General features: G+C 54.6%; 1 protein-coding gene across 1 annotated transcript; it reads right to left on the reverse strand.

The window, feature by feature from the left end:
- Positions 1-1339: 1339 nt before the first annotated feature.
- On the reverse strand, positions 1340-10947 carry MAPK13 (mitogen-activated protein kinase 13). Its single transcript, XM_075554118.1, has 12 exons — positions 10829-10947; positions 10102-10231; positions 8907-8965; positions 4873-4981; positions 4345-4374; positions 3921-3968; positions 3680-3794; positions 3511-3582; positions 2423-2502; positions 1998-2076; positions 1711-1887; positions 1340-1493 (listed from the first exon to the last, which is right to left on the reverse strand). Exons 1-12 carry the CDS (start codon positions 10945-10947, stop codon positions 1411-1413), a joined length of 1101 nt encoding a protein of 366 aa, XP_075410233.1. The 3' UTR covers positions 1340-1410.
- Positions 10948-26242: the final 15295 nt, after the last annotated feature.

Consider the following 26242-nt stretch of genomic DNA (forward strand, 5'->3'; position numbering starts at 1 on the left):
TTTGCCACAAAACCAGGAAAGGTCCATCAGCTCCCAGGCCTCGGGCCCGCTGCAGTTCCCTGAATTAGCCGGTAGTCACTGCCCTGGTACTGTGTGCATGGCCTTTGGGGGGGCCCCAGCTGACTGACACACACACACACACACACACACACACACACACACACACACACCACCCCCCCCCCCCCCCACAGTACCAGGGCAGTGACTACCGTGGCTCCATGTGGATGGTGCACAGGGCCCCGGGAGGGACTCTTACTGCAGGCTCTCTGTCCCGGGTTGAACAGGGGTCCCCATTTTCATTTCCACTCGTAACCCCAGAGTGTGACTGACTCATTTGGAAACGGGATTTTTGTAGGTGACATTTGCAAGGACTGAGATGGGATCCTAGTGGAATAAACCAAAACCCCCCCAAGCCCAAACCAAATTCACGGCCATCGAGTCGATGCCTATTCATAGCGACCCTGTAGGACCGGCAGAAATGCCCTGTAGTTTGCTATTTACCGAAGTCGAGCCCCTTGTCTTTCTCCCTCAGAGAAGCCCAATGGGTCGACTCTGCCACCAGAGCTCCAGAATCAACCCAAAGCGAACCCAAACCCCACGACTGCCGCTGAGAACACTCTGACTCGGCTTGCCTGTAAGGTCAGAGAACTGCTCCAGAGGGTTCCTAGGCTGTGAAGCAGCCAGCCTCCACTTTCTCCCAAGGAGCAGCTTGTCCGTTTGAAACGCCAGGCCTCCCATTAACAGCCCAATCTTGAAGCCACTGTTTTAATTAAGCATCCCGTTAGCAACCCAGTCTTTAAGCCGCCAGGGCTCCTTGGTACTGGACCAGGGAGGCCCTCAGCCCAAAGGCTGATGTCCTTATCAGAAGAAGGGGCACCGGGAAGGCAGCTTGTGGAGACGGAGGCCAGGCTGGAGTGAGGGATGCAGCTACGAGCCAAGGGCTGCTAGGAGCCGCCAGCAACCAGAAAGAAGCAACGATGGAGTCTTCCGTTAGCACTTCCAGCAGGCGGACAGCCCTGTGGACACCTGGATTCTGGACTTCAGGCTTTCAGAACCGAGAGCACACTTCCGTCGTTGTTAGCACCCAGTCGGTGGTAATCTGCATGTCAGTCCTCCCCAGCCAAACCGCCATCATTGCTGTGGACCCCCACCCCCACCAACCAACTCAGCCCCATGACAGGTGGTGGAGGAAAGGACCCCCCACACAGGTGATTCTCTAAAGAGGCATTTTATGTCCGGAGCTGCTCTCCCAACCAACAGTTCAGAACGCCACGGCCAGTGGTCCTGTTCCCTTCACAGAAGCCCTCGGCGTGGGCGGCCACATTCCAGGAAAGGCCAGTTTGAGGAGTCGCTAATAAATACCGGTCCCGGGGCAGTGTCTAGCACGCGGTGATCCCCGGGCTCGCTGGGTCACTGCAGCTTCAAGCCACTCCGTCGCCGGGAGTCCTTGCGGGCGATGGGGCTGAAGCTCACAATCTCCGTGTAGATGTGTTCTGGGTGAGGCAGGGGGTTCAAGGTGAGTAAGGGGGGTAAGAAGGAGCCCCTCAGACACCAGGGGAGCAGGGGATCTGTTCAGACGGGAAGAAGGCCAAGCGGGAGGCAATATGGGTTTTGAGAGAAGGGGGTGGGCAGTCAGGCACAGAAACCGAGGCAGAGAAGAGAGCCTGCAGCAGGGACCAGGAAGGGACAGCACCACGGCCCGGCTCTTACTCTTCCATTCATCCACTGTGAGTTTCTCGTGCTCAAAGGAGTCTGCAAATGGCTCCATGCACTCTGTCTCCTCCTCGGGGTCCCGGCAGGACTCAAAAAAGGGGTGTGCGAGGGCCTGCGAGGCCGTCAGGCGCTTGTCCACGTCCAGCTCCAGCATCTTCTCCAGCAGGTCTGTGGCTGCAGCAACAGGGCTGTGAGTCCCCTCGTGCACCCTCCAGGCCCCGAGAACCCACCCGCCTGCCCGAGGGGTGTCAGGGCTGCCAGACGGCAGAGGCCCCCAGGCTCACCCGGCGGGCTGGCACGAGGGAAGAGCTGAGAGAAGTCCTTCTTGGGGCTCTGAGGCAGGGACTGGATGTAGGCTTTCGCCTGGAAGACAGGACAATAACAACGAAAACCCAAACTCACTGCCATCAAGTCAATTCTGACTCCCGGTGACCCTACAGGACAGGGTGGAATCGCCCCTGTGGGTTCCCCAGTCTGTAGTTCTTTTACGGGAGTTGAAAGCCTCGTCTTTCTCTTGTGGAGCGGGCTGGTGGTTTTGAACTGCTGATCTTGCAGCTAGCAGCCCAGTGAACACCCACTTGGCCACCAGGGCTCCAAGTAATCACTGAGCAGCTGCCAGGGCAGAGAGGCACTAAGGGAAGGTCAGGTGGCCCCTGGCCAGCTGTTCCCTGAGCCACCACACCCGCAGCCAGGCCCCATCCCTGCTCACCGCCTTGTCCTTCAGCTTCTGCACGAACTCTGCGCCGGGCACCCCGGTCACTTTCAGGATCTGGGTCAGCTGGTCCAGGTCTGGTCAGTGGGTCAAGGCCAGCCTAGCTCTCAGAGGGTTGACCTGAGGTTGCCCTCCCCATGGCCCCATCAACCCTCCTGAGGGCCTGGTCCAGGCCCCAGACCCATCATAGGTCTTTGTTTCAGGACTCTGTGCCTGAAGCTTTCCTGATTCCCGTCTGCAGAAATCAGACCAGGGAAGGATCTCTCCCGACAAATGTGCCTGGGATACTTTCTTGCTCCTTATCCCACCCTATTGTCACCTCATCTCCCTCCCACCCCTCACACCATAGGACAGCACAGGGTCAGCCTGTGGTCCAAACGTGAAGTGTTTCTTATGGTGGTGGGTGGGACCACAAGTAACTTCTCACTGTTAGCTACTGTGGGGGCCAGCTACCAACTCAGGGCAATTCATGCTTCGGGGATGAATGCTGGCTGAGCTCTCAGGGGTGAATCCAAAGGTTGTGACCCTTAAGGTTTTCATTAGCTAATTTTCACAAGCAGATCATCAGGCCTCCTATCCTAGTCTGTCCTAGTCTGGAAGCTCCACTGAAGTCTCTTCACTATCTTAGCCACACACACACCTCCAGCAGTCAGCAGAGGGTGATGTGCTTGAGATGAACTGTCTGGGGACCCTAATCAGGGACCCATGAACATACCACAACAGAACACTACTGTAAGTGGAGTTGATTCAAACTCACGGTAACCCTACAGGGCAGTGTCAACAGCCCCTGTGGATTTCTGAGACTGTAAATTTTCATGGGAGCAAAACGCCTCATCTTTCTCCTGTGGAGTGGATGGCAGGTCGAACCACCAACCTTGTGACTGGCAGCCCAATTTGTAACTCACGACACCACCAGAGCTCCTAAGACCCCTACCCCCTACATCCTTATTATGCTTATCTGAATTTAAAACTTGTTCTACTGGGAGTCTGTATCCCTTCCGCATTAAGAAAAACACACCACAAGTCAAGTGCATGCTGAAAGAGTGGATCCCTGAGTGAAGTTCAAGTTTTGTACCAAAGGATACAGTCTTTGCCCTTGAACAGGGTTTTCCCTGTCAGCATCTCTGCCATGATACAGCCCACAGACCAGATGTCCACTGTGGAGGGACAGGCAGAGACCAGGGGATCAGTCGGCGCTGACCTGGCCTCTGGGAACCTGCCCCACACCCCTCCCCCCAGCAGCTGACCACGGACCAGTCTGGTTGTAGTGCATCCAGCTGAGGATCACCTCAGGGGCCCGGTACCAGCGGGTCACCACGTAGCCAGTCATCTCGGCATCTGCTTGCCTCGCCAGCCCGAAATCCAGGATCTATGGCTCAGGGGACACAGGGGGAAGAGCTCATGGAGGGAAGGGGCTTCTCAAGAAACCTCATGAGGTTCATGTGGGCGAGTGCCCCAGCCCAAACCTCGGATGACCCGGCCTGAGGCCACTCACCTTCAGCTCACAGTCCTCGTTCACAGCGAGGTTACCTGGCTTCAGGTCCTGGGAAAAGGAGAGAGAGTGTGAACACTGGGCTGAGGGGCTCGTCCTGGCTCTGCTATCGCCTGGCTGTGTGACGTTGGCCAGGCCCCTTACCCTCTCTGGGTCTGGGCCTCCCATGTGACTTTGGCTGGTCCCTTGGCCTCTCTGGGCCTCAGCTCCCTATCTGCTAAACAAGGGTTGGGCGAGGTGTCCTGGGGGAACCCACCTAGCTCTGAGAAGCTTGTTATTTTTGGAGCCTGACACTTCCTGAGAGCGCTACCCTGGAACCAGGCTGGGTCTGAGAACCCCACATTCCAAGCCCTCCCTCCACCTTTCCCCATTCCCCTGGGCTGGAGAGCCCCTCTGGGCTGCGACAGGGGCCCCAGATAACACTCACCCTGTGGATGACCCCAGCTGAGTGGATGTACTGCGGTAGGGAGAGAGACAAGAGTGAATCTTGGCCCCAGCTTCTGCACCAGGCTTCATGATGCCCCACAATCACTCCCACCCAGTCCCAGAGCGATTCCCCCAGAGCTCCCCACCCCTCCCCCCACCCCCACCCCCACACTGCAGGTGTTTGGTGCTCTGACTCAGAACTCTCATATGCAGAGGAGAACCAAAGGCAGCCCGGCCCTGCACCATCTTCACCACCATCACTGCGTTGACTCATTGAGTGGAGTCCAAGTCCATTGCTGGGCTGGGCTGGGCTGGGCTATTGCTCCACCACCCCATGAAAGGGGCCCTAGTTTCCGCTGACCCTCTCTTTGAGCAAACAGTTAGTCCCTTCCTACCAGTTAGTCTTTCCTGATGACATGTCCAGGGGAAGTAAGCCAGAGTCTCGCCCTCCTTGCTTCTAAGGAGCATTCTGGTTGGCCTTCCCGAAACCACGGGTCTCCCCTCTGCCACCTTCCAAGCCCCCACCCACCTTGAGACCCTTGAGCATCTGATACACCAGGTACTGAATCTTCTCCTCATTGAACTCCATGCCCATGATCTTCTGCAGGTCCGTCTGCATGAAGGGCATCACCAGGTAGCTGAAAGGCACAAGGGATTCTTGGGGCAGCCTCGGGCCTGAGCTTAGAGAAGGGCCATGGGATGAAGGAGGCCCAAGGTCTTAGAGCGGACCTTTGGTGGTGCAGACAGAACCAGCCCACCACAGCCAGCCGGACTCTGACCCACCTTACGGTCATTGTTCACAAAGAACCTGATCATTGCCCCCTCCACCCCACCCAACACGTGGGCAGAGGCTGGGGATGGTCTGGGCCCCGCTCTGAATTCCCAATGCCACGCCCAGCAACTGGGACCCTAAAGACGGAAATCAGTCCCTAACTATTGCATGAACTGAAAATAAAAGCACGCTAACAAAGGAGGCCTTCAGGGCTGCCGCGGAACAAGGTCAAAACCAATGCAAACACTGTCTCCCTAAAGGCTCCCACAGGAGCCTAGGCGCTCCTTAGTGAAGCCGTGGATTTAGCAAATAGGATTTCTGGTTTTGGGTAATTGTGTCTCAAACTTGGTTGGCCAGAAGCAGCCGAGGCTGCCTGATCCTCACTTTACGCTGGAAAGAGCCTTAAGATCCAGACTCGCTCCAGGATCCCTGGCAAATGGCCAGAAGCTGCTTCAAATCCTGTGGGGTTGGGTATGTGTGTGTGTGTGTGTTGGGGGAGGGGAGCGGGGGGAAGTCCAGCTGGGTAACAAGTAAAACAGTTTTGCAGACAGCATGTACCCCACAAAGTTCCTCCAACCCTGTCTGCCAGCCTTTCTTTCCTCCCTTGGCCACACCCCGGATCCCAACCCCCAGAAGGTGGGCCACGCAGATGGCAGCCCTCAGAGTCAGCATCTACATTGGAGCGTTCACGGGAAAACCAAATGGATCCGTGTCACCTCTCTGCAGAGGTGCACTCCTTGCTTCCCTGCACGTCTCACACGGCGCCAGCAGCTACCCCAGCGGGCAGAAACACCTGCCATGTCTCCTGCTCCTGTCCAGGTGCTTTCTCTCCGGGAGAGTCACCTCCAGCGGAGACCGTCTGCCCTTCGGATACAGTCACACCACTTCCAAGGAGATGGCGGACGGCAGGAGACTGGGAGATGACAAACAGAGCGAGACGGGCCAACCCTAACTCTGACTCCAGGATTTCCGTTTAGTTTTGTTCTTCACTGCCATCAAGTTGACTCAGACTCAGAGTGACCCCAGACGACAGTGTAGAACGTTCGCTGGGGGTTTCTGAGGCCGTCGATCTTCATGGGAGCAGAGAGCCTTGCCTCTCTCCCTTGGAGCGGCAGATGGGCTTGAACACCACCCGCTCCTTGTTCCTCAAGGTAGCAACAATAATGCAGAGCAAAAAAAGATAAGCCTTTTCAAACGAATTCAAAGAATGAGAGAATGTGGCCGAAGCCATCTCCATGTGCATCTGTGTTTCTGCCTGGCCGTATTCCCTCTTCCTGCCCAGATTTGCCCCATCCACAACCCCCTCCCCTTCTCCGGTTCACGGCTCTCAGCTCTTCTCAGCCTCTGGTTCTCTCTCCTCCAGGTTCAGTCCTGGGACCACCTACCCTTGCCCTGGCTTCTTCAGGCAACCATTCCTGTTCCAACCCTTTCCCTCACCACCAAGTTTCTACAAAGAATGGCCTGCCGTCTCCTTTACTTTTTTAACACCCGCCAACGTGAGGCCCACTGCCCCTGTGTCAATCCTGACTCGCAGTGATGACCTGTGTGTCAGAGTGGGTTTCCAATGGCTGTAATCTCTGGTAAGTACATTACTAGGCCTTTCATCGGCAGTGCCTCAGAGTGGGTGTGAACTGCTAACTTTTCTGTTAGTTCTCACTGCCATCGAGCCAATGCCCACTCATAGTGCCCCCCCCCCCGTGTGCATTTCTGAGACTGTAACTGTTTACAGGAATAGAAAGCCCGTTATTCCCCCAGGAGTGGCTGATGGGTTTCAAACTGCCAACCTTGCGGATCGCAGCCCAAAGCATTACCACCACACCAGCAGGGCGCCTGTTAGTAGCCGGTAGCAAACTGCCAGCTTCCCCCTGTAATCTACTTCCTGCTCCTGCCCTATCACCCAAACTGCTCAGATTTAGCTCCTCAATAGATCAGCTCAAGGTCCAACCCCAGTGCCCAGTCTTTCTATTTGGTTTTGGGCAAAGCCTGAAACTTCCCAAAGGCCTCTGTGATACAATCCCCCTCTGTCTCATCACATGCTGCGCTGACCTGCTCCTGTCCCCAGAGCAGAGCTTCCTCTCCCGAGCCCAGAGCCATTTGCAATGGCTGGTTCCATGCCTCACTGTTCACGGGCTCTTCAGTAGTGAAGGCCCCCCAAACAGGTCACACCTTTCCCCCAAGACCAGTTCTTTCGTGTCCAGTATCCCAGGCAAGAACCTGGTCAGCCTCCGGCCCTGGCCGGCTCACTCAGCAACGGCAGCCTTGTAGATACAACAGGGCCCAGATGGGCCTCCAAGGTGCTCCTGGCATTCCATCAACTCTCCTTTAAAATAAGATCTAGATGACTATCGTTGGCCTTTGGACCTGGTTCCTCCGAGCTGCTGACTTCTCCCTCCCACTGCTGCCAGAGACGCTGCTATTTGCCCTCAAGTCAGCCCTGAGCCATGCTGACCCCCATGCCCAATGGAGTGAACTGCTGCCCACTTGGCCATCTCCTCGATCGACTGCAGATCAGGCTGTTGTCATCCATAGCATTTCCTTTTCAGACATAAGCTGCAGGCCTTTCTTCCGACTCTACCTCAGACCCAAAGCTCTGCTGAAACCTGTTCAGCATCAGGGCGACATGCAAACCTCCCCTGACAGATAGGTGCTGGCTGTGTGTACATGCGCTACCCTGTCTGGAAGTGAACTGGGCTTCCTGCGTGCCAGGTAAGAATTCTGCCCTGGGACCACCAATGCTTCCCACTACTAGCCAGCCTCCCAGAGCTCGTCCGTCTCCGTCACCTTCCTCCTCCAAGCCTCGAGGCTCCCTGTAGGATCCAATCTGGACTTCTCGTTTGACCAAACCAGCCTCTGGTCTCCACTCCCCAAAGTGCAGTTCTCAGTGTTGTCCAGATCGCCCTGCCTCCTTCCTGTGCCTTGGCTGCAGCCCACACAGACTCTTCCACCGGGCTCCTTGTACTCCAGGCAAACGTCAACCCATCTCTCAGGACTCTGCTCACTCACCCCCCTCTGTGATGGCCCCCAAGGTGACACAGTCCCCACCTCAGAACTCTGCTCTGACCTAGGGCCTTGACCACCCTACGGTCATTGTTCACGAAGAACCTGACCATTGCCCCCTCCACCCCACCCAACACGTGGGCAGAGGCTGGGGATGGTCTGGGCCCCGCTCTGAATTCCCAATGCCACGCCCAGCAACTGGGATCCTAAAGACGGAAATCAGTCCCTAACTATTGCGTTGAACTGAAAATAAAAGCACGCTAACAAAGGAGGCCTTCAGGGCTGCCGCGGAACAAGGTCAAAACCAATGCAAACACTGTCCCCCTAAAGGCTCCCATAGGAGCCTAGGCGCTCCTTAGTGAAGCCGTGGATTTAGCAAATAGGATTTCTGGTTTTGGGTAATTGTGTCCCAAACTTGGTTGGCCAGAAGCAGCCAAGGCTGCCTGATCCTCACTTTACGCTGGAAAGAGCCCTAAGATCCAGACTCGCTCCAGGATCCCTGGCAAATGGCCAGAAGCTGCTCCAAATCCTGTGGGGTTGGGTGTGTGTGTGGGGGGGGGGAGGGGAACGGGGTGGGAAAAGTCCAGCTGGGTAACAAGTAAAACAGTTTTGCAGACAGCATGTACCCCACAAAGTTCCTCCAACCCTGTCTGCCGGCCTTTCTCTCCTCCCTTGGCCACACACATGGCAAGCAGAACCCCACCCTCCCCCCAAAGAGAATTGAACCTCCCTTAACTGGCTCCTGGGGGGCAAGGAGCCCTGCAAATGCCCCAGAACCCATGTGGTAGACTCACAAGTCATGGAAGTTGCACAGGGAGGAGGCTGGGGTGAAGACATCCAGGAGCCCAATGACCTGGGGGAAAGGTCAGCAGTGAGGATGGGGGAGCCAAGGCCCTCTCCTCCCCACCCCCACCCAGGGCCCCAGCCAAACACAGGACCATCCAGCCTTTCCTAATAGGCCATCTCCAGCAGGAGGCAAATCCCCAGCCTTCAGGGAGGGAACTTGGGGTAGTCTGGAGAGAAGGGGAGGGGACCTTTCTTAACTCTTTGGGCCCAAGTCTGGTGTTCAGGGCCCAAATCAGCTCAAATCAAGCAGTGAGACACGAATGACAAAAGGCATATTTGCAGTGAGGGGGTGCTAGGGAGTGGGGAAGAAGTCTTCCAGCTAACCATCCAAAGCCCTGACCTTGGCGCCCCACCACATCCATCCTTGGCTGCCATGGGGCTGGTTTGAAGCCAGGGGCAAGATCACCCCAGGCTGGAGGCTAAAGGGGACAGGCTTGATGAAGATGGAGGGGGCTCAACGTGTGCTAGATATTGTGAAATCATGATTTTAGTTGTTTGCCCTCCAATTCAGGTGGGTGTCGTGGGGTCCGATGTAGCTGCCAGGCTCGGCGCTGGCTGGGCCACAGCGATTCCTAAGCAGTTTAAACCGATGGGACCATACAATGGTGATGCACCAGATCTGGAGTCAGGCTGTCTCAGATCAATCCCCTAACTAGCCGTATGACCTGTGAGCCTTTCTGTGCCCCAGCTTCCCCATCTGTGGAATGGGGGTAATATTGTAGATTAAACTAGCTAGTTGAATCGAAGCTCTTAGGATCGTGCCTGGCACAAAGCAAGTGCCCAGTGAGTGCCCATGATTGCTATCAGTATCTGGCCCCTATGTGGAAACAACAGTACCCGCTGGCCACCAACTCCTGGACCAAGCACACACTCTGTGTCCCCCTCCTCACAACACTGAGACAATGGTGTTGTCTCTTGCAAAGCTCATCCTGTCCCCAGCCACAACTAGTCTCCCAGGGAAGTGGGCAGGGCAGGTCCCGACACCCCTCTCTTCAAAATGGGGGAAGGAAAGCAAGCTCCTGACAAGGGTCAGCGGGGTCAAGGAGAGGATCGTTTCCGGTTTCCCAGCCATCTCGGTGCCCCCTCAGGGTGTCCCCACTACACATGGGGGGCTTCCCCAAGCAGCCCCCAGGCCCAGCCTACGTTCTCATGCTGCATGTGTTTCAGCAGCAGCAGCTCCCGGTAAGCGCGCTTGGCAAAGATCTCAGACTGGAAGGGCCGGCTCAGCTTCTTGATGGCGACCTTCTCCCCTGACCGCTTGTCGATGGCCGAGCTGAAGGGCACAGGCAGGGGAACCGGTTGGCAGCACCCGCTCTACATCCTGGTGGTACCGCCCCCTCCCAGCTCTTTCTCCCTCGGGTGGGCGATTCCTGGCAGGAGATGAAGAAGGCGCCAGGGGAGCACAGGGTGGGACGTGGGGGTAGATCTGCCTTGGGTGGACAAGGTCAGGGGCAGGGTGGGGACTTCACTTTCCAAGTAATGGCATGCTCTCCTCGCCGGGGCCCAGGGAGAGCCACAGCCGCCCAGAGAGAGACTGGCACTGTGGTGGCCTCTGCCACAGCAGGAAGCTTGCCTGCATCTCCACTCTGCTGCCCAGCCTCCCGGTTCTTCCCAGCGCTGGGGAAAGTCCTTGGCAGGGCCTTCAAAACTGGGCCCTTGGGGGTCCTCGGTAAGGTTGTGGGTATGCGGCCCCACCCCCACCCCCCAGTGCCGAAGCGGCACCCAGCGCTGGTAGGAGAGGGCAGGTGCAGCTGCCGGGCCCGGCCGGGTGTGTAGGGAGGCTCCCCGCTCGCTCGTGCGTCTGGTACCGGGCACCCGACGGCCTGGGCTCCCCACGCCCGCCAGCGGCCTCGCAGGCCAGGGGTCTCACCACACGGCTCCGTAGGCCCCGCTACCAACGTGCGTCGGGGACACATAGGTCTTGGGAAGCTCCCAGGCGGTCTTGTTGACGTCCTGCTTGTAGAAGCCTTTTTTCCGGGTAAGGCTCATCCCGGGCACCCAGTCTCGGAAGCCCCAAGGCAGTGGTTGTGTTCACAGCGCGCGGGCGCCCAGAGCCCCGTCCAGCCTGCGGTCCCCACCGCGAGCCCGCCCCTAAGTCGCCCGCTCCTCCCCCCGGGAGGCGGGGACAACAGCCTGCGAAGCAGCGCCCCACCTGTCGCCGCGCCCAGGTGCTTGGGGCGCGCCCCGGGCTTGCCCCGGCAGCCCTGAGCCGCGGAGGCCCCGTTTCCGTCCATGCTCCAGGCTCCAGAGCGTGTGGCCCCACGGGCAGAGGAAACTGTAAGGGCCGGTGGCCAGGGTCACTAAGCACAGTCAAGGAGCGGGGAACAAGAGGGACTTTGGCTCAGAGTGGGGTCCTGGGAGGGCCAGAGGGCGGAGGACTAGAAGGAAGAGGTGGGGGGGAGGGGGGGAGGGGGTATCTCCTAATCTCCTTACAACCTGACCTTTGAAACAGAGCACCCCGTGAATGTTGAGGACAATTTCGGATAAAAGCAAACCTTTATGCGATGGAAAATTTCCCAAATAGGCAGAACAGTTCCGTACGTGTTGCCGTCCACTATCCACACCAGTACGCCAGCAGTTCCTATGAAGAAGCAGATTCTGACTCAGCAGGTTGCGCGTCTGCGTGTCTCACCGGCCCCAGGCTCCGAGGGGCTCTGGGCAACCACGCTGGGAGGATCTCATGAACCCACCCTGGCAATCGCTCAGCTGCAGGAGCCCTCCCTGTTCCCAAACCCGTGATTTTCAAACAAAGCCCAGGCATCATATTTCATACACACATCTTTTTTGAATCCCTAAAAGATAAGGATTCCTTTAAAAGACCATAAACACGATATCATTTTACAGCTCAAATTAATAAGAGTGATCCCATCATATCAGCGATCCTGTCCAAGTCCCAGTTTGAGCAGTTGGGGCTGGCTTCTGCTTGCCTCCAGAGGGCTGTCTGCCTGCTACGTCTTGGTGGGAAGAAAAATCTGTGCTCAAATTACATCACAGATGCCCCTGAGAAGCAAAGGGCAGGGCTCCGGATGCCTATGTTCAGGGACCCCTTCTCCCCCAACTTGTGAGGGAGGGGTGGGAACCACTGCTTCACTTGGTCCAAGGAAGAGGAGAGGCCTGGGAAGTGGAAAGGAGCTTCTCACGGGCCTAGGACAAGCTGGAGTTTCACACTTGGAGCCTGCAGGCCCCGAACCGGCCACCCTAACGGGTCCCAGAAGACCAGCTTGTTCTTCCTTGTCCACATAATTTTGGCAAGAGAGGGTAAAGGGATCCCACAGAAATGCCCAACAGGCACGGTGGGCAGGACATTGGTCTTGTTCATCTCTGGCACACAATAGAAACAATAAAAGTATAGAGAATGAAGTGACAGCTTGTAAGAAATGAAAAACACACACACATTTAATAAGCGCTTATATTGGTCGTGCTGTGGGTTAGCCATTGGGCTGCTCTAACCCAAGGTCAGGGATTCGAACCGAGGAACCTCTTCAAGGGAGAGAGTTGGCGTCTCCTTGCATTAAGTTTTACAGCCTTGGGAATCCTATGGGACAGTTTTACTCTGTCCTACAGAGTCACTCTTCATTGTCATTCCTGTGGGTTGTGTTGTGTTTGTCATGTGCCAGTCATTATTCTGAGTGTTTCATAAATATTTAATCCTGGTAAGAGTCCCATGAGTCAGTAATTATTATCGTCCTTTAGAGATGAGCCAGCGGAGGTACAGAGAGGTTAAGTAACTTGCCCAAGGTCACACAGCTGGTCAGGAGCAGAGCCAGGGGAAGAAATTAGAGCAGCTAGGTTTAAGAGTCCACGCTCTTGTCTACGAGGGTGTCAATGTCTGTCCCCCCGGCTGAAGGAAGGCGAGTCATTGTTCCTCTAATGGCCTATGGGTCAAACAATCTGCCTCTGTAGCTTCATACGGACCCGCCTATCAAATCCTTGGCCCCTCAGGCCCCCTGGCCCCTAATATATGCCACGCCTTCTTCCCCAAACCCTACTCCAACTTTTTGGGAGGAGAAGGGATTAGGAGCCTCGAGCCTGGGGGACATTGTATGATTTCAGACCTCTGAGGGGGTGGGGGGGGCAGTGAAGGCACCTTGATTCTGAAGCTGGGCAAACTCACCAAGCCCACTGCCAGCGAGCTGATGCCAACTCCCAGTGACCCCCACAGGGCAGAGTGGAACTGCCCCTGTGGGTTTCCCAGGCTGTAACTCTTGATGGGAGCCCAAAGCCTTGGCTTTCGCCCACAGAGGGATCTAGTGGGTTCCAGAGGCTGTGGGGGTTAGCAGCCCAACATGAAGTCCACTATGCTGACAGGGCTCCTTTGAGGCAGGGCAGGGGTTTACAAACAAAAGCCAACAGGACAGGGGAAAAGTGTGGTTTTAATGCCTATAGGGAACCAATCCTGATTCTGAAAAGTAAACCCATGGCTCAGTGTGGCTCAGTGTTGGGTGGAGTGGAAGCCCACCATGGGCTGGCACCTCTCAACATGAGCTTGGTGCTGCCAGCATCCATCAGCTGACCTCGGGGTTACCAGGGAGGCTCTGGCTTTGGGGAGAGGGTCAGACATCTTTTGCATAAATCTTTAGGTGTAGTCCTGGGGTTGTAAAACAATAAAAGTTACCTCGCCTCTCAAGAAGAAAATTACGTAGTAAAGTTACCTTAAAAGAAACACCTTTCAATACACCCTGAGCTAGCTATAGAGACCACAGGGCTCTGTCCCTGGGGAGTTTGCAAAGATTGCTATCGCTGTAAGAAGAAGCCTTCTGTTCCTACTTAGTAACTCTCCAGTTACAGCGGGTGGTGGAGCAAGTTAACAGTTTTATTTATTTTTTGCCGGGGTGGGGTGGAGGTGGGTGGGAGTGGGGGCGGTGGCGGCTGTCAGATATTCCCAGTTAACTTTGGGTTTGTGGGTAAGAGAGACCCCTTGAAAACGACGGGCGGTGCCGGTTGGTTGGTCGGTCAGTTGGTTGGTTGGTTTCCACACCAAGGAAGGTCCTGGAAGAGCGAGCATGGAGCTGGGACGCAGGCAGAGAGCAGAGGTGTGCCGAGGCGGACTGGCCTTCCTGTGGCTTGGGAATCCAGTTCTCCAGGCTAGGGAGGGGGCTGGGACTCGGGCCTACCCGGGGTCACATCCTCTCAGATGTGTCTGGAGAGCAGCAGTGTGGCAGAAGCCATCCAGGGAGGGGAGGGGAGGAGGAAGAGGAGCATGCACATTGGCCAAGGGGTGCAATTCGGCCCAGTGCACACCCGCCTCCGGCTGTGGCTCTGGACGCCTCTTGAGCAAGGGCCCGGAAGTGACTCGTCCACAGCTCCTCCTACTCTGACCCTGGGGCAGTGGGCCTGTGTGGGGGTGTGGGGGTGTGGGGGAAGCTCACCCAGGTGGGAGAAGAGGAGGGATTCGCCAAGACTTCCTGGTTGCCTGCCTGCCTCCCTCCCACAGTCCACCTGCTTGGTGCTCTTGGGACTCCAAGGGCCCTCTATTCGGTTCCTCCGCAGACTCGGCTTCTGCCGGATTCCCACCGAGGGAGGCCGAAGCCCAATTGCTTGGTTTAGGGAACTAGCTTGGGAAGGAGACCCGCATATGCCCTGTCACTTCCCAGCTGTGTGACCCTGGGCAAATGTCTTACCTGCTCTGAACTGGAGTGGCCTCTTTGTGAAATGAGAATGAGATCATTAAGGTCTGAACGGATCCGTTGTCATCTAGCCAGTTCCAACACCTAGAGCCCCGTGTGTTAGAGTGGAATTGCTCCATAGGGTTTGATGGACTGCCATCTCTGTGGGGATTGCCAGGCTTCTCTTGCTTGGTGCCATGGGGTAGATTTGAACTACCAACCTTCAGGTTAGTCTCAAAAACTGGCAGCCCAATGTGCAATCCACTGCGCCACCTGGGCAAGCCAGACCATCTGTACCACGCTAAACCAAAACCACCTTACTGCCATTGAGTTGATGCTGACTCACAGCGATCTTACGGTGCAGGTTAGAGCTGCTCCCATGAGTTTCTGAGACTAACTCAATTGGGGAGTAGAAAGCCCTGCCTTTCTCCCTCAGAGTGCCCAGTGGTTTCAAACTGATGACCTTGTAGTTAGCAGCCCAACTTGTAACCACTACACCGCCAGGGCTCCCTTTGTGCCTTACAGGAACTTCTAGTGAATTAAACGTCCTGTCGCGTTGATTCTGACTCATGGTGACCCTGTAGGACAAGGTAGAACTGCCCTTGTGGGTTTCTGAGACTACAATTCTTTAGGAGAGTAGAAAGTGTCATCTTTTTCCCGTGGGGCGGCTGGTGGTTTCGAAGTGCTGACCTTTGGGTTAGCAGCTCCGCGTAGAACTACACCGCCAGCAGGGCTCTTGAAGTACAACAAAGAGATTTAAAGAGTCCGTGGAACACACTCTTACAATTAGAGTACGCAAGAGCACCATTGAGTTCAAAGAGAATGGAATTTTTCCACTTGCTTTTTGAAGTCCAGTCGTGCACCTGCCTCTTCACCATTGAAATAGGTGCCGCCAGTGTCTCCAGCAGAGGGTCCCCCAGCTGTGGGAGAGCAAGTTGGGTGCATTGATGGATTCTGTCAGGCACACATGGGGGCCGTGGGCATCTCAATAAGCGTGCCAGGAAGGACTTCCAATCGGGTTTGGGCTTGTCTTGCCTCACTCTGGGGGTGGGCTGAAGGCTGCAGGGCTTTGTTCTGGGTGGAACGAGGAAACAAGGTTCAGTCTATGATTGGGAGGGAAAGCTGTGTTCGGTAAGGCAGTAGCAGCCATTGAAGTTAGCAGAGTGAGGAGGGTGTTGGGTCATTTTTGTGGTCTGGACATCAGCCGTGTGTGGTCTGTGCTCAGACACGGTTTGGGGGAGGTCTTGTTGGTGTGTGGCTCCAGTGTGGTCCAGATGGCCTGGTCTGATGTGGAAGCTCAGGGAAGCTGTTGGTGCTTATGGGAGAACACCAAGACTGAGCGAGCAGTGACGGGCCAGCTGCTAGCAATGCAAGCCCCTGGCTGTCAGGTCAGCTCATCTCTGACTTGATACCATCACCCCCCAGTCACAGAGCCGTTTGCCCAAGGTCACATGTAACCAAGAAAGTATCTTCAAACCCAGCAGCTGGTGTGGGAGACCATCCAGCTCATTGCTGAGAAGTCTGTCTGGGGAGTTGCTAGGTGGTTTAGACTTTAATGTGATTGAATTACCTGCAAAGCAAGAGGCTGGAAACCTGTGTCTTCCCAGAGGGACTTAAAGGCAAAGCCTGATCATCTACCTTCAAGAACTCAGCCACTGAAACATAGGGAGTACAGGTCATATCTGATGCTCATGTGGTCGCCAGGGGGTGGGATTGACTTGGCCGCCACTGGAGTTTAGATTGCTTCAAATACACTGCCATCGAGTCACTTCTGACTCATGGTGACCCTACAGCAGGGTGTCAAACTCAATGAAAACGCGGGCCCTTTGGGGTAACAGGTCAGATTCACGCGGGCCGTATCACATTTACAGATTTTGCTAAATTTATATTTTGAAGTGAGCATTCAGGAATATGGATCGGACAATTAAAACACTATATAATTACTTTTATTGAAACATTTATTTTATTTAATGGATTTATAAAACTAAAATTATTCTTTTTTACCCAAAACTTGCCAGTGCTTTCCTCCTACCAGTTTTTACTTGTGTTGTGACCAGAAAATAGAACAATAACTAATAAAAAACATAAAATGTTGGACAGCTGATAAATGTGATGCATAATCATAATGGCTTCCCTCTAAAAATGTGAACTAGCGCTGCCGCTAGGTATGATTCATAACAGCACAGCCCAGAGCGCTCTTTTTAACCTTTTTGCTATTGGGATCTGTTTACATTACATGACACTGAGAGTGGCAGACGTGTCGCTTCCAAACATCCCCAGAACTGAGTCAGCGCATTTATACACGTCCACAGGCCCCAGGAAAGGCACTGGACCACGTGTATACTCGTCTTGAGTAGTTAAAGGGTTAACGGGGAATTGTGTGTACAGTATTGCCTCGATTTCCCCTAAGCGCCATATTTTTTCACAACAATCTTTCCTATTTTCATTTTATTTCAGAGTATCTCGGGCCACAAAAAATTGCTATCTGTGGCCCGAGGGTCGCCAGCTTGATACCCCAGCCCTATAGGATAGGGGAGCCTGGTCCTGTGGTTTCCAAGAGTGACACAGTTTATAGGAGTAGAAAGCCTCATCTTTCTCCGGCAGAGCAGCTGGTAGCTTCAAACTTCCGACCTTGTGGTTCACAACCCTTTATGTAAGCACCAGGGCTCCTTGTTCAGGCTGCCTGGGATGGGGCAGATGCCTCAGAAGTGGTAAGGGTTAAGGTGGTACTGTCTCCTAGCTAGCCTGGGGCCTCGGGAGTGGATGATCATGGCTTGGGGATTGATTGACTGGCTAGTTAGAAACGGAGACCAAGCACTAGCTGACTATGAAGCAGGCCTCCCTTTCTTCCCGGGCGTGGCCACCCAGATTTCATTTTGCCTCAGAAATAGGGCGGCGCCTCAACCACCACCACCTTCTCCATCACACTTGGCTAGGCCAGCACCCAAATCCTCTGGTGATTGGCCTGATGATTGGCGCTACCCAATGTGAAAGCACCACTTGCCTGGAAGCCTTTAAGACAGCTGTTCTCAACCTGTGGGTCGTGACCCCTTTGGGGGCCCAACAACCCTTTCACAGGGGTCACCCGATTCATAACAGTAGCAAAATGACAGCAATGAAGTAGCAACAAAAATAATGTTATGGTTGGGGGTCCCCACCACATGAGGAACTGTATGAAAGGGTCGCGGCCCGAGGAAGGTGGAGAACCACTGCATTAAGGGTATGGAACAGGTCCGGGAGCCCGGGGCTCTGATTCCGGCTCTGTGAGATTCCCTTGCTGTTGGAAGCAACCAGCCTCTCGAGGCAGCAGGGACGTGACACGGGGAGACCCCGCACGCTGTGACTGCTCTGGGACTTGTTAGGCTGGGTGATCTTGGACAAGCTTGAGTTTCCTCATCCGCAAAATGAGAGAGGGGAATCCTGCCCACTGCATGGACTCCTGGTGAGGATTCAACGTCCAAGAGCTGCCCCTATTCTGCCCCCAACTCACAGCTAACCCCCTTGTTAAGCTTTTGCCAGATGCCAGCCCAAGAACTCACTCATTCATCCATTCACCATGTACTGGTGGCCTGCTATGTGTCTGACACTGGTCTGCTTGGTGGGGGTGCAGTAGAGAAACCAGAGCAGACTCCCTGTCCATGTGGAGCTGACAGGAGTGGAGGAAGCAGATGGTGTGGTGAGGAACGGAAACAACAAAACCCCAACAGGGAACCGAGGACCTGTATGAAATTCCTACGATCTGACAAGGTTCCACGGGCCAAGCACACACCATGTCAGGTGGTACTAAGGGCTGTGTCGTACAGATGTCTCTGCACTCGGCGGCTTACGGAGAGTTTGACGGTTAGGTCTGTCTAGAGGGGCCTCGAAAGCAAGTCCTGGTGATCTACGTCAGAAATACCAGGCATTCGTTTTAGGCTTTCAAAATTCGGGGTACGCTTCCACGCTGGTACTGTGGAGTTGCTATGGGGTGGAACTAAATCATATCGCCCCCTTCTCACAGGTGCCCCTAAATGACACCAACTATTCTCTCAGGCCTCCAGTCCCTCTGCTCCCACGGCCTTCTCCCTCCCCGCCCTCCGCTTCAGCATCCCCCCGCAGAGCACCTCTGCTGAAGGGACGCTTTGCAACAGGCTCTGGGGTCCGCCTTTCTGGTACCCAGAGGAGGTAGTGTTCCTTCACACCTACCCTCATCTCGTTACTTCCCTTTCCACTCTTGCCTCCGACCTGCCTTCCTCCATTCACCCGAGCCCCCTGCCCACAGAAGGACCCCCTGCTCCCAATCCTGGAAAAACCCAGGTGAGACCTTGTTCTGCTCTTCATCTCTGCACTCTCCTGTCTTTGATCTTAACGGAGCTCCTTGTTGTGGATTGACCTGTGCCCCTGAAGATCCGGGCTGGGGCTCCAGCCTCATGACCGGCACATAGTAGGGCTCCGTAAACAGAGAGTGGGTGAATGACCCGAAGATTTCGTGTGTGGCTTCTGGGTCTAAGAGGTGGTGAGAAGACATGGTTTGAAAGCCCAAAGGTGGCACGAGGGAAGCAGTGGTAGGGTAGGCTTGAATGTAGGCCTACGGTGGAGTTTCTGTGGCGTACTGGTCATGCATTGGGCCGCCAACCATAAGGTTGGCCGTTGGAAACCACCAGCTGCTCCGAGGGAGAAAGATGAGGCTTTCTACTCCTGTAAAGAGTTGCCTGGAGAGCAAATGCTTTGAGAGTGATTAGGGCAAAGAATGTATGGATGTGCTTTATACAATTGATGTATGTATATGTGTGGATTGTGATAAGAGTTGTACGAGCCCCTAATAAAATGTAAAAAAAGAAAATGATTAGTATGAGCCCCTAATAAAATGTTTTTTTTTAAAAAAAGAGTTGCCATCTCAGAAACTCACAGGGCAGTTCTACACTGACCTTTACGGTGGCTCTGAGATGGCATCAACTCGAGGGCAATGGGGTTTTTGTTTTGCTTTGTTGTTTTTGATGAGGTCTGGTGGCTATGTGTTGATTGGCTAATGGAAAGGTCAGCCGTTTGAGCCTACCAGCCACTCTGGGGGACAGAGGGGAGGGCCTCTGTCCTGTAAAACTTCACAGCCTTGGAAGCTCTATATAGGGTCTGCTATGGGTCAAAACAACTCAATGGCACTGGGTGGGCAGCTGGGCTTTTGGGAAGTTTGGTCTCTCTTTGTCCCAGAACCATCCATCCTGGGATTTGGGGGCTCTCCACTGGTCACTTCCAGCTTCTTGAGAGAAGGCTGGGGGATGTGACATTGAGCCGGACTCCGGCCCCCAGCATGAGGCTGGACGTGTGTGTGTGTGTGTGTGTGTGATTTTCAAAAGATGGTCAGTCTGATTTTACCCTGAGTCGGTGTAAGACATGAAAAAATATATATAAATTATCAAGGGGGCTTGGGGGAGTTAGGGAAGGGGGAAATAAGGAACTGATGCCAGGGGCTCAAGTAGAAAATGTTTTGAAAAAGATGATGAAAAAAAAAAAAAGAAAAAGAAAAAGATGATGGCAACATCTGTACAGATGTGTTTGACAAAATGGATATATGAATGGATTGTGATAATAGCTATACGATTCCCCAATAAGAATAATAAAACATACAAAAAAATCCCACAAGATGTCCAATCTAAGAGCCAAGGTGCATCCTCTGCATCTGGAGCCCTCTTCTCTCACTGTGACTTTGTACCAAGCCAGGTCCCTCACTGCCCAGCGTCCTCACTCTGCTTCCCACCCCCAGAACTGGAGGCCAGCCAGATCGCTCCCCTTGGGAACTCCCTTTCCTTCCTGCTCTTTGAAGTTCAACTCTAAATGCCCCTCTCCAAGGTGGGGTTCCAGAGCGAATCCTGCACCTGCTCACCCTATGACTCTGACTCTGTACCCTAACCCCCACCACACACACACCTAGGCTTTATGGAGTCTACGTTCTTGGGTGCACCTGTACTGCTGGGAGCCAGTGGGGAGGAAGGCTTATGGGCTGTGTGGCCTTGGGCAGGTGAGCACACATCTCTGAGCTTCAGTTTCTTTCTCCTCAACCCACAGGGGGTCCCTACCAATTGTAACCTAGTCACAGCAATTGGTTGTTTTTAGTTTTTAATATTAGCTAGGGGTGATAGGATTTAACGAGTACTATGCAAGGAAGGAGCCGGGTGGTATACACCTTGGGCTGCTAACCACAAGGTCAGCAGTTCAAACCCACCAGCCACTCTGTGGGAGGAAGATGAGGCTCTCTGCTCTCAGTAACATTCCCAGCCTCAGAAACCCACAGGGGAAGTTCTACTCCGTGCTGCAGGGTCGTGAGGGGTTGGAAACGGCTGGATATCAGTGAGTGGGATGAGAGACACAGGCAGGGTTCTAGGCATGGTCCTTGGTGTTCCCTCGGCCTCTTCAGGTCTGCTCAGATACCACCTTCTCTGATAGCTTTCCCCACCGAAAGTCACGTCCATCTCACTCCTGGTCTGCCTTACCTGGCTCTATTTCCCCGAAAGCCCTCCAGTAACTCTAGATTTACTCACTTATCCTGTTTTCTTCCCCAGGGCAGGGGTGGGGAATCTTTTTTCCCCCCCGCCAAGGGCCATTTGAACATTTATAACTTAGTTCTAGGGCCATGCTGGAGAAGCACTTCACTGACTCACCCCCAATGGGAAATGGTTCCACAAGCCGAGGAAGCCCTGGAAGCACTCCCTTGTCTGTGTCAGGAAATTTGGAAGCCAACTATGTGGCCAGCTGACTGAAAGAGATCCATACTTGTACCCATTCCCAAGAAAGGTGACCCAACAGAATGCTCCAATTATGGAACGGAGATCACATGCAAGTTACATTTTGCCGAAGAACGGACAACAGTGGTCGCAGCAGAACACTGACAGGGAGCTGCCGGAGGTTCCGGCTGGACTCAGCTGAGGACATGGAACGAAGGACATCATTGCTGTTGTTGGATGGATCCTGGCTGACGGCAGAGACTACAGCTAGAGAATGCCCTTCAAACAACAGCCACCGGCAGGTGAATGCCATAGGATGATACTTTCTTCACCCCCGCCCCCATGTTTCCTTAACCTGAAGCAAATTGGACAGTTGGATTATTTTGTTTTTCTCAAGTAAATCTATCACCAAGAATAGGAATCAACTCAATGGCGATGAGACCCAAGCCATGATCTTTTCAATCGCCTCATACGCATGTGAATATGGACACTGAATACGGAAGACTGAAGAGGGGTCATGCATTTGAATTAGGATGCGGGCAAAGAGTACTGAAAGCCCCACGGACTGCTAAAAGAGCAAACACATCTGTCTTGGAAGAAGTACAGCCAGGATCCTCCTTAGAAGCAAAGATGGTAAGACTTCCTCTCAGGTACTTTGGGCATGGTATCAGGAGAGCCCAGGCCCTGGAGAAGGGCTTCCTGCTTGGTAAAGGAGAGGGGCAGCAGAAACGAGGAGGGCCCTCCGACCAGATGGACTGACACACTGGGCTCAAATATAAGACCGTTGTGAGGCTGGCGCAGGACTGGGAGGTATTTCGTTCTGTTGTGCCACTCGGGGTCACCGCTGACTTGATGGCACCCAACAGTGGCATGGCTGGACCTGCTTGTCTGTGGTGAGCTGAGTGAGGTACTGCTTTCTAGGGCCTTGGAGGACCTGTGAGCGAGATGGTCCCACCCCTGTTCTAGAGCACCGGGTCCATGTACTTGGTCTCTTTTGCTCATTGTTGAATCCCAAGCACCCACAGTCGTGCTGGCACATACGCAACTCAACTCCCTATCCCGGAGTCAACTCTGACTCATAGCGACCCTATAGGACAGGGTAGGACTGTTAGGCAGCTTAGCCTAGGGAATTGGGAAGTCTATTTACGCATGCCCAGGAGAGCCAGCATAGGACAAAGCTGGATCTTCCCGCCGGTGGGCTAGGATGGGCGTTACATCTGGAGCAGCCCACCTGGGCCAGGTGATTGCAATTCAGCCAATGGGCTCGACCTGGAGTCATTCACCATGCCTCCCCCAGGAACCCTTGAAAAGGCAGGGACCGGAAGGGAGAGGGCTTGTCTGGTCGTCTTCGTGGGAGGAGAGAGAGCCTTGTGTGACCTGGGGCAGTCTCTGCCAGGCCGCATGGTCAAAGGAATCCTATGGGCGCCGCGTAAAACCTGAAACTTCTAACTCTCATTAAATTCACTTGGATCATGAGCCCAGCTTTGGCGTGAAATCTTTCTCGCGCGGAGCCAAGGACCGAGGCTGAAATCTAGTCCCGGAGAGAGACCTTACAGGACGGCCTTTGTTGGTTTGTTTATGGAAATAGAAAGCCATACTTTGCTCCTGCAGGGCAGCTGGTGGTATTGAACCATTGACCCTGCAGGTAGGCAGCCTAATGAGTAACCCACTAGCCCACCACTTCTCCAGGCATCTCAAGCCCTCTTGTCTCAGAGGCAGCATTTGTAATCCGTGCTGCATTGGGTAATGCCTGTGGAGGGCCAGCCTCTGCCTTCTAGCCAGCAACATGTTTTTCCTTTTCCTCAGCTGCATGCTCATCCGGACGGCCCTCATTGAGAGGGCCTGACACCTGGCTGAATCAAAGGGCTCGTGCGTAGGAACCATTGTGAGGATGGGCAGCCCCTGCACTGCTGTGTTTGGTCGGGCAGAGGGTCGCTAAGGGTAGGAGCTGACAATGGCACCTCACAATCACAACAGCAGCAGCATGCTCATCCTCCTGAGGGCTCCCCTGGGGGTCCCTACAGAGGGCTCTCCCCACCTGTTCTTCTCCAAATCTACAAATCTAGTATGGCACCTCCCTTACTTCCAGAGGGAGCCAGCCCGTGTCAAGCTGGTAAACTGACTCTCAGGATGGGAAGCTTGGATTCACAGCGTTTATCCATTTCTGTGATACAAATACTCCCACCATTGCCCATTTCACGCTCCCCACGCATTGTCACTGGACAAGAGCTGGAAGAGATGCAGCTCTGAAGAGCCACAGTCAGCAGCCTAGTGCCAACCCCTGGCAGCCCAATCCACGGTGCGGCCATGGGGACGGGCAAGGGGCTACTGCGAACACCCTCCCCAGCTCCACTTTGAACCCGACGGTTCCCAATGCTGGTTTCCCAGAATGAGAGGTGCGCTTGAACCCACAAAGACCTTTTGGTTAGCAGCTGAGTGTGCTAAACCTTTACACCACCAGAAAGGAGCCCTGGTGGCGTAGTGGGTGAAGCGTCGAGCAGCGAACCCCCAGGTAAGCAGTTTGACCCTACTGGCCACTCCAGGGGAGAAAGAGGAGGCGTTGTGCTCCTGTGCAGATTGACAGCCTTGGAGCCCCCAGGGGCCATTCCGTCTGTCCCAGAGCATCGCTGTGAGTGGGAATCAAGGCGATGGCAGGCAGGGAGGGAGGGAGGCCACAGAAACTGGTGCACACTTGTTCTCTGGCACGAGCTGGAATGCCAGTAATGGCTTTCTGTTCTCAACACCCTCCCCCCCACCCAAACCTAAAACAAATGAGCACGACCATCAAGTTCATTCTGACTCAGAGCGACCCTGTCGGACAGCGCAGAACGCCCTCTGACAGTTTGTAAGGCTGCAAATCGGTATAGCTGCCGACTGCCCCATCAGTCTCCTGCGGGGCAGCTGGTGGGCTTGAACTGCTGGCCTTCGGGTTAGCAGTTGAGCACTTTAACCACTGCACAACAAGTCCCTTGAGTCTGGGCTCCGGGAGCCAGTGGCTACACTTCCTGTCCAAACAGCTTCCTCACCCAGGAAGGCCCCCTGGGACAGCCTGGGAGCCCTACAGCCCCAGGGTGACAGGCAGGAACGCAGCCGTGGTGACTCTTCAGGCTTACAGTGGCTTTTCCTCCTTGTCGCTCTCCACCCCTCAGCCCAGGCTGCCTCCAGGCTGGCGGACCAGCCCCGCTTCCCTCCCGGCCCTGCCCGCGTGCTAATCGGATCCCGAGTCTGCAAAAATGACCTCCATTCTAACCATCTCTCAAACATGCCTTAGTCATGCCTGTCACCACGCCTCTGCCCAGCGGCTGTCGCCTGTCTGGAATGCCATTCCTTGCTTTGCCAAGGGTTTGAAAATGAGGCCCCTCACGCCTCAGGGCTCTGCCCAGCGGCACCTCCTCCTCCACTGTGCCGCCCCTTTCTGCCCCAGTGCCGCTCTAGCCCTTGACCTCCTGGGGATGATTGACAGGGTCAGGTTTACCTGGCAGACAACTTTCCAGCCACACTCCAAGCTTCTTGAGGATCCAGGTGTCTTAACTCTGGTCGATTGACGACAGCGACACGTTGTACAGCCTTGCTCTGCCTCACCCAATCTCACGGTGATGTCATGGTTCCTACCTCCAGAACAGGGGTCCTCAAACTGCGGCACCCAAGCCACAGGGGGCCCTCTCTGTAGGTACGTACCTACGTGTGGCTCTGAAGTAAAGTTGAAAAACTCTAAAGGGTATTTATTCAGGTCATGGCGATTCCATTTGTTTGTAAAAATAGATCCATCGCTCTCAAGGAATATTTAAATTGTGCCCCATCCATGACCTTGGAGATTGGCTCTTCCATCTCAAAAGTTTGCCTACCCCCATTCCGGAAGCTCAGACCCTGGTGAGGGAGGCGGGGGAGCCAGGAAACGCCCCCACACTGCCATGTCCAGGCAGGAAGGTACATTGGTACCAGCTTTGTCGACACGTGACTAAAGTGGTCAGAAGGTGCCCCTCGTTTAGCCTGATGAGCCCACAGCCCTGGGTTCAGAGTCAAAGAGAAAGGACAGACAGGACGGACGCCTCTCGCGGTGTGGTTTATCATCTATGTCCGTGGAAAGACACTCCCAGAACCAGGAAGGAAAAGGGAAAATGCCTGCATGGCGGCCCCCGATTCAGAGGGCAGGGACGGGCCGGCCCCACTTTCAGTAAGAGGACCCCGGTGGTGCAGCCGTTAAGCGCTCGGCTGCGAATAGAAAGTAGGTGGCTGCAGGTGCAGCTGTCGGCACCCGGTGGGAGCCAGCTGTGGCCACGGCCTGGGTGAAGGTTCCAGCGTCGGAAACCCTCGGGGGTCAGGTCTCCTCTGTCCTGGGCCCTTTGTGAGTGGCCTTCAACCCCCAGGCTATGGGTTTGGATTGTGTTTTCTGGGACTTCAAGTACGAAACTACAGGTCAAGGTTGAAATTTACTCGGTTGGGGAGCAGGGGCGGGAAGGGCCCCGGTCCCCTTGGAGGCAGGTGCTACTGAACAGAGCCTGAACGATTTCACATTCATGCCACAGTCACTTCAGCTATTTAAAAAAGAAAACGTTACAAGTGCTACTAGTCATGAGGCTCAGAGCAGAAACGACCATGAGTAGCTCTGATTATGAGCCATATCCTGTTCTCAGGCGGTGACCTGAGTAACTCCCTCAGTCCTCCCGGAACCCCGAGGAGAAGGGACTGGAGTCCCCGTTCACAGATGAGCAGCTGAGGCACTGAGGGATGAAACAATGTCTCAAGGTTGCACAACGAGCAAGTGGGAGACCTGGGATTAGAACCCCCTACGGAAGCCTCTCCGAACTTCATACCATTTCCCGCCGACGAGATCACTGTAAATACATGAGAGTCAGAGTAGAACCCTGACAACCTGCTCCGTAACTCCCGAGCCTGTTTGTGTCCCATCCGTGACCTCCTTCCTCACAGGTGACCCCTGCCGTTGAGTTTGTATTATTTTCAAGCATGCTTTTTTTTTTT

The sequence above is a fragment of the Tenrec ecaudatus genome, chromosome 7 (genome assembly GCF_050624435.1).
Source record: "Tenrec ecaudatus isolate mTenEca1 chromosome 7, mTenEca1.hap1, whole genome shotgun sequence".
Lineage (NCBI taxonomy): Eukaryota > Metazoa > Chordata > Mammalia > Afrosoricida > Tenrecidae > Tenrec > Tenrec ecaudatus.